The sequence below is a fragment of the Tupaia chinensis genome, unplaced genomic scaffold (assembly GCF_000334495.1).
Source record: "Tupaia chinensis unplaced genomic scaffold, TupChi_1.0 Scaffold000057_1, whole genome shotgun sequence".
NCBI lineage: Eukaryota > Metazoa > Chordata > Mammalia > Scandentia > Tupaiidae > Tupaia > Tupaia belangeri.
The window spans coordinates 2,968,769-2,977,282 of record NW_006159515.1 but is presented as its reverse complement, the minus strand read 5'-3'; the positions used below and the strand labels follow the sequence as shown (position 1 = coordinate 2,977,282).

Here is an 8,514-nt window from a genome sequence, read left to right as displayed (position 1 = left end):
ATATATATACACACACACACACACACACACACACCCAAAAAAGAAAAATACATCATGACTTTCTCAATACCCTAATATTTTACTCGATGTAAAATACCCAGTGTCTGGGTAGTCATGTACCAGTTCTCATTAACTGTCCTCACTCTGTTGGTCTAAAACTACCATCATCTCTCCCAGGGGACACTGCAACGGTGCTTGTTAAGTGGTTATTGCTGGCTGGATTTCAACGTTAGAATCACCACAGGAATTGGGGAGGGTGACCCTTATTAAACTGGTTTCCTGCAGCTCCCACTAGACCTATTGAGCTAAATTATTTAAAGTTTGATCCAGGAATCTGAATTTTTCCTGGCTTTCCAGTAGATTTTTATGAGCCTCAATATTTACAAAACTCTATAGTAGTGCATTTTCTTGGTTCATTTAAAAAATCTACATGAAAAGGATTATTTTTGTCTCTGCCTATACCACCTGGTTAAGAGACTCAGAGGAGATGTTAATTTCAGGAGATTTCAGGAGAACACTAGGACTTACTGACTCCCTAGATGCCTGCATCTAGGTAATAGAAACATTAATTGCACCATAAACAACATAATATCCACATAAATGTCATCTTGTGATAAAATGACAGTAATAAATTGGTATGTATTTTATGTAAAAAAAAACTTTACCTCATCATTTAGAAAAATCAGACTAAACTGATCATTTTTATTTATTTGTTTGTTTATTTTATTATTATTATTTTTTTTACCATGGGGTGTGTGTGTATGCTGGAGAGAAAGACAAAGAGGGAGAGTGAGAAATCACCCCCCAGGGTGAATGACCATGTCTCAACCCCTTCTCCTTCATTTTCCTCTCATGATTTTGGGCACATATGCACGCCCATACATGCACCGGCATGATTTTCAAGCCACCAGGTCCAGAACTAGAACCATGGTCAGCTATGTGGGAATCCAGTGCCTTAACCACCACGTCACCTGCTGGCCCTTAAAACTAGAATTTTAAAACTTCAAATTAATTACAGCATCCAAGGAAAACCCTATTGCTTTACATACAAGAGGCAGACTGAGAGTCTTGGAAATCATACCACAGGTATTATTTGTCAGATTCGATATCCACATAGTCTCAAGATAGTCATTTTATTTTTCCACTTTATCTGTAGTATTGTCAATTCCTTTTTTGGATTTCTGTCCTTCTCCCTCTTTCTTTTGATATGCCAGAAACCCATTCTGTCTTCAACTATTCTTTGCCACAGCCCAAATGATGAATGATATCTTTATTTCATTTCAAGTTTTCCTTTAGTGTTTAGAGTTTGCATTCAAAATGTGTATGTAAAGCATTCTATGGAAAAGTCCTTAGTTTTTCAAAACCACAGGTTGTTTGGGGAAAAAAATAACAAAAGAAAACCTCACTATAAATAGTTGATGGTTGGTTAAAATATACTTTTCCCCCTTAAACATCATTTTATACTTTCGCTAATTCTTTAGCACAAGTATTTGTTGGTTTCTGTTCTGTGACCTTGCAGCCTGCAAGCAAATGGTTTGTTTCTGACATTAAATCCCTTGAGACAAATCACTGAGTAACATATTAGAATCATTATGACCACACACACAAAACAAGACTATTGTCATATTGAAGAACACATTACACAAGAACAAGTGCCTTTGGCAACAGCAATGTGATTATTTACATCCCAGTCAAGATAACTTTTTTGGTTCCCCTAAGGTAGAATTATCTGACACATTCAATATCTATATTTGGAATAGCAAGAAATTAGGAGAGTTGCTTCTTGAAATACAGAGAAATATACCTCTAAAGTCAAATCGCTGGTATGATTCTCATTGATCAGAATTCACTTTGAATGAGTTCACTATTTTATTACATGCATTTTAGACCTATAGATTCTCAATAAAACTGGTCACGTATTTAAATGGTAACTTACACTACATAAATAGTAAGTTGATTTTTTAAAAAGTGGCAGAAGTTTAAAACAGATGACTTTATTTCTTATGTTTAAATCTTTTTTTTTAATCTGCTAGAGGGCATGTGTACCAGCAAGATGGAAACAGAGAGAGAGAAGGTGAGAAAGCACCCCCACACTTTAGGGTCAAGTTAAAATCTCCTCTCCCCCATTTCTCCCTACTTTTGGGATTTTAGTCATGCATGTACATTTACATAGCGTGTTTCCAAGCCACAGAGTTCAGAATTTGAATCATGTAGTTGACCACATGGGACCCAGTCACCTTAACCACTAGGTCATGAGCCAACTCTAAATCCTGGTTGTTTTTCTGTTTTGTTTTGTTTTGTTTCTTTATTGCTGGAGGGCACATACACTTGCCATAGAGAGAGAAAGGAGAGAGAGCAGGAGAAAGCACCCCTCAATGGGAAATGGTCATGTTATAATCTCTTCTCCTCCATGTCTTGATTCTATCAGGATTTGAGGCATGCATGCATGTATTCCCAGAATGTTTTTTAAGCCACCAGGGCAGGCAGGAACTCAAACTGTGTCCAGCCTGTCACCCAGTTTCCATAACCACTAGACCATAGGACTGGATCCACGTTTAATCTTTACGGCCCTTTTTTATTCCTTAATTTTTCCAGTGGCACCTGCCCTTGCCAGAAAGAGACAGAGAGAGAGAGAGAGAGAGAAAGTGAGAAAGCACCCTTTCTTACAGAAGGGTCACACCACAGTTCCTTTTATTTTATTTTTCCTTTTTTTCACACTTGGACACCCATGCACATGGGCCAAGTGTGTTCCTCAAGCTGCTGGGTCTGGGACACGAGCCAAACAGTTGGCCACGTGGAATTCAGCCACATTAGCCACCACGTTAGCTTGACTAGAGTCATTATTTTTAAAAATTTACTCAACAAAATTCAAAACATCTTAGATTAACAACACTTGCGGCTCTTAATATTTAAAGTTCAGGTATTACAAGTAATAAATTTCATGAATATTAACCACCCAGTGGTATACAATATCCAACTTTTCCTGGACAAATATGTTTCTACTATTTTACTTTTTTATTTGAAAATCTCCAAAGGAACAGATTGTTTCAAATTACATTTCTTAATAATTGTCCTGAAATTAAGTTTATTCCCTAGGTAACAATTCCCTGAAGGTTTTCATTACATCAGTAAGTGTTTATAACTTCTTGTTAGAATAGGTGCTAGACCATATTATGAAAATGTCTGGTGCTGGAAACAGTATAGTAAAACAGTTAAAAATGGCAGCTAATGAGTCATACTAACTGCTTAAACCCTGTCTTTTCCCTCCACTACCTGGGCGACTTTGGGCAGATTCTTGAGGTCTCTGTATGTATCAGTGTCCTTATTCTAATAATACTTGTTTGAAAAGTTGTAGAAGGATTAAATGAGTTAACACTGGTAAAATGCTTACGATAGAGCAGGCTATACAAACTACCATTATTACGTATGTAAGTATAGCTATTATGATGATGATGGATGATGATGTATAATCATTGTTATGTTATGCTTTATTATAGAATAAATTATTACTGAAAAACATTCTTTGTCCTGAAATATTTGCAGTCCACATTTCATTACTCTGAAGTAAGCTGAGCATATTAGGACTTCAGGTCACTTTGGGTATTTATCTCATCCTTTTTCTGAAAGACTGCATAGGGGCCTGGCCTGAGCAAAGGAGATCTCTCAGGGCAGGAGCTGGACAGAGTTTTTCTTCCCAGAGAATCAAAGTGAAGAGGAGAAAAGTCAAGATCTGTAAGTCAGAGACTGAAGCTTCTAAAGGGGTGGCCGGAAGATAAGAACCTGGAGATCAGGGGTGAGAGCAGAGGACAATGCTTGGGAATATGCTAGGAATGGTTCTGTGGACACGACCTGGGCAAAGGCTGTCGCCCAGCTGGCTTCCTGAGATCTGACTCCCGGCCAGGGAAGCCATACTTGAGCTGGGGATGAGGCAGTTCCTTGTTCCTTGTTTCTGTCCCTGTGGCTTATACTGCGCTGAACATACCAGCCCTTTGTTTTAGGGTAAGACATGCGCTCGAGATTCGAGATGGTACACTCTGCCTTTGAAAAAGCAGGCACCCTTCAAAACCTCATGACAAAAAATTAGAAGCATTTTAATCAGCAGCAAAAGGATAAAATAAACATTTAAATTTCCTCACCAATAAACTGTGTACCAGAGCACAGCAGTGATAAAACCAGCAGGAAGAGAGGACTAGAGGCCATGGCAGATACTGCATCTAGAGATTTTTTTTTTTTTTTTTAAGATCTCTCAAAGATTACTTGGGGGAAAATAAAGAAGCAAAAATAACAGAATAAATGTCAAATCAATAACATTGACTTGTATCTGAAGTAAGGCATCTCTAGAAAGTGATCTTTATCTGTACTGGATTTTTCCTAAGGGGCATAGGGAATTCCAGCTTGATCTTGCTCACAATGTGTTTCATATTCGTTTTGTGCAAGAGAACAGGATTTGCATAATGTGGGACCCAGTTGGTGCAGGAACACCCTTCAGGGAACTCAGAGCAAGGCTGAGAATAAACAGCCTGAGTTGCTGAGCTCACCACAAAGGGAGTCTGTGGCCGCATTTCATTTCCCTTTGATAGGATTTCCCAGATTCACTGAAGAAAATAGACCGCATTTCATGGAAGGCCATCAGAGAACATTTCTGGTTAGGGTACATACACACACACCCCTGCACACATACACACACACACACACACACACACAAACGTGTGTGCATATATGAAATAATTGTATATGTGCAGTTTTTCTGTGTGTGTGTGTGTGTGTTTCTGGTTAGGAGGGCTGTTTTGGGGGGTTTTGCTTAGGATGCTTGCACTGGCCAGGAAGAGAGAAGCAGAGATGGTGAGAAGAAAAGGGAGAAATCAACCCCCGGGAGGGATGGCTACTACAATCCTTTCTCCTCCATTCTCCTTCCGTGATCATGGACACACACACACATGTGCCTGGCGTGATTTTCAAGCTACCAGGTCTGGGACTCGAACTATAGTCAGCCTTGTGGGAGTCCACATAACTGCTACACTATCTGCTGACCCTGGTTGTTTGTGATATTTAACAACAGATTTAACAACATAATTTCGAAGAATTTATATATGCATAATCTGTAAATCCAAATATGAGCACATTTTAAGGCATTTAAGACTTTATCAACTTTTCACAATGGACAATGGGAAGAGGCACCTTCATCTAATCTTTATTATTTGAAGCTATGGCAAAATGAATTCTCACTGCATTATAATATATATGGATACATCGTATCAAAACGCAAATCATGTATAAATAGAAAATATCCCAAAAGAGACCATATGGCTGGAAAAGTGCTTAATTTGTAATAACCATTAACACAAAACAGAGATTTGCTTAGATTTGCATGAATATACATTTCAATATTAGAAATAATTATTTTCTAATAAAATATTTACACAATTTGATTTCTTGGTTTAAAAAATATTCTTTTTTTATCTTTTTAAAAAAAAATTCCTATAACTTGCATCTAATTAAAAAACAATTGTTTTGATCTTCTATGTGGAATCTAAAAAAGCTGATCTCATGGAAACAGAGACTAGGAAGCTGGTAACCAGAGGACTGAAGAGGGGAGGAGAGATAGAGAAATTGAAGATGTTGGAAGGTACAACTTCTCAGACGGGAGGAAAAAGTTTTCATGGCATGGTGACCACAGATAATTATGTATTCTATACTTCAAAACTTTTGAGAGAATATATTTTTAGCAATCTCACCATACACACAAAAAATAACTTGGTGAGGGAATGAATATGTTCATTAATTTGATTGACTCTTCAGTGTATCCATAGAAGAAAAAAATCACATTGTCCCCTAGAAATATACACAATTTTTTTTGTCAAGTAAACATAACTTAATAAAAAATAAAATTCATGGAAGATATTTTTAAAAATTGGGAAATTTCTGAGACAAGTATATTTTTACATCACAATTTAAAAGATGACAGTAACATCAAGTCTTTCAAAATGAATCAATCTTCTTTGAACAGGTCATTTTTTAAAATATGGCCAATGCACAATTTAAGCACACTATCATTGTTTTCTTAGATATACTTACCTAGTTTATTACCAAACACTGAAGAAAAACAAATCGACAGTTCCTACAGCATTCCACTAAAGATCAAATCCTAAAGCGAAGACGGCAGAATGGATAGACACGGAACTTTCTGGGCTTGGTTCACGCTGCAGTTGTTATTTATAAACACTGAACGAATGGCCAGTATCTCTGGCTTGCTACTTACTGACGGGTAGAGGTAACCTTCTCCATTCATGGCTATATACAACCCTGTCTTCACGCCCTGGATGGCGACAACGCGCAGTCCCACTGGTATGAGGTTGAACAGTGCTGTGAAGATAAACGCCAAGTGTCACAAACCGGCAAGAAGAACAAAGTCTTGCCAAAGCATGTTTCTCCTTCCTTCCTTTTACTTAAGAAACATCATCTTGTGCTTCTCCTTTAGAGGAGGTTCCAGTGAAATAACTTTTATTTCTCTTTATAATTAAGAAGTTTCTGCTATGGGTAAAACGATCGCTTCAGCTTTCATTTGTAAATCTTAGCAGTATTGCCTACAGCGTTCTGAAGAACCACTGGGAAATAAATGGAATCAAGCCTGTAAGCCTGATTCTAGTATTATAGTATTACAGACTGACACCATTAGCTACCCAAAGAAATCAACTGTGGAGGTACCCGAAGAACAGAATTTTAAAAATCCATGTACAATGTTCTTCTTCATGCAGAAGGTGTGACTGTCCTTTCAATGTAATGCAGGCCAGAAGTTAAAAAGGTAATTCCAAAGTTAAATTACTCTTGCAAAATCAACATGATATGCCAGCAATGTCAAGAAAAGATGTGCACCTACTAATGGGCTAAATTTAGAAAAAAGTCATCAAACTAAATTACATGCAAATTTGAGAGAGACTTCATAAAACTATGAATGAAAATTCAAGTAACAGTAACAGGAGAAAAGTGTTCAACTTTACTCACCTAAAAGCTAAAAACTCAAATATGTTTCAATGTTTTGTTTCTTTCATTGTTGATTAAAAAAAGCATTTTTTAGGTATCTTGCTTAGTATAGATAGCAATATTATTAATTTTTTATCTCAATATCAATATCACTTTATCACAATTTTTAGGACAATATTACATGTTGACTACCTAGTGGGTCTTCTGGCATCATTTTGAGAGAGAATCGCTTGACAATTTAAAGATTTTATTTCAGATAGATTGAAAAGAGACTGTTAATTACCCACAGTGAGGTTATCTCTTCATACCCAAGTCCTTCTTAGCTCAAGTCTGATTCTAAGCAGTACGTGCAGGCCGGAGCAGCACTGAGAGCTCTGAAAGGTGGGATGCAAATGTTCTAGAAAAGTGTCCTATCCCTAGACTCCCAACTCTATTTCACAAGGAACAAATCTTGGGAAAAATGTGTGCAGTTCTAAGGGTCTACTCGGTACAGAATTAAAACCAGACTTTACAAATTATATTCTATTTTATTCTCAGGGACACGCTTTCTCTTAAGAAGGTGGTGAAAGCTACACCTTCTTTTACAATTCGTACATGTTACTATTCCCCAAATCTCAAAATGTCTGTACTGTACAGATGATGAGAGGAAACAGCAGACCAGAGCCATAGAAAATGATCCTGGGAGAATGCTCAGGGGTATGTACGGTAGACTGGATATTAGCTAGCACTATGCAAGCTAACATTGAATTCTTCTACAGCATTCTGAGAGGCTATTAGGTTCTTATGGAAGAATAAGGTTTGTTTTTGCTCATTTCTCTTACTTAGCATTAAATATGGGTATGTAGTTATTGGGTACCAAGAGGTAACTATGCCAGCATGACTCTCAGTATTCCTTCTTTGTGGAAAAATACCACACTCATCTGTCTAGAATACTGCCATTTCTCTTATATTTTGAAAGGATGGGCACCATAGAATAATTTCAGATTTCTGTGTCAAATTTGGGAAAAAAAGACATAGTCATATGCCTGTCTATGAAGCCTTTTCTAACTGAACTGATTCAAACCTTCCATATCTAACCTTCATACAGTCCTGATTGTTTCTGTTGGTGCCATGGATTTGATATAGGTCAGATGGTCTAATTCTAGAACATAAGTGGATTGTGAACTCACCAAAATAATGTGTCATTTTTCTATTAAAAAAAAAAAAACTAGAAGATGGTCTAAAATGACCACACTAACAAAAATAGTATTTTCTTCCCCAGGATTTTGGTTAGGAGCTGAATTATAAAATGCAAGTTATTATAATTTACAGAATAACAGAAAAAAGTCTATATAACCACTGTAAGGTGGTTATGTACTAAGCTGACCATACTAGATCTGTGGCATTAGTTAAACCACAGATCCCCACATTAACTGGAACATTACTGTGTCTTTCCAAGCTATTGGAAAGAGAGTAGTATTTCACATAATTATAAAGCACTGTCACAAAGCCTAGGGAACTAAGAATAATGAAGGTGTTTGTGCAGCTCTGTTT

The 8,514-nt window shown here is 37.0% G+C and overlaps 1 protein-coding gene across 2 annotated transcripts in view; it reads right to left on the bottom strand.

Moving 5' to 3' along the window:
• FGF14 (fibroblast growth factor 14) overlaps positions 1 to 8,514 on the bottom strand; it is a 733,354-nt gene that overhangs the window by 155,314 nt on the left and 569,526 nt on the right. For both annotated transcript variants that reach the window (XM_006141513.3, XM_027776223.1), the window contains one exon: positions 6,260 to 6,363. In XM_006141513.3, the coding sequence (XP_006141575.1) occupies positions 6,260 to 6,363 (104 nt within the window). The remainder of the gene's footprint in view (positions 1 to 6,259; positions 6,364 to 8,514) is intronic.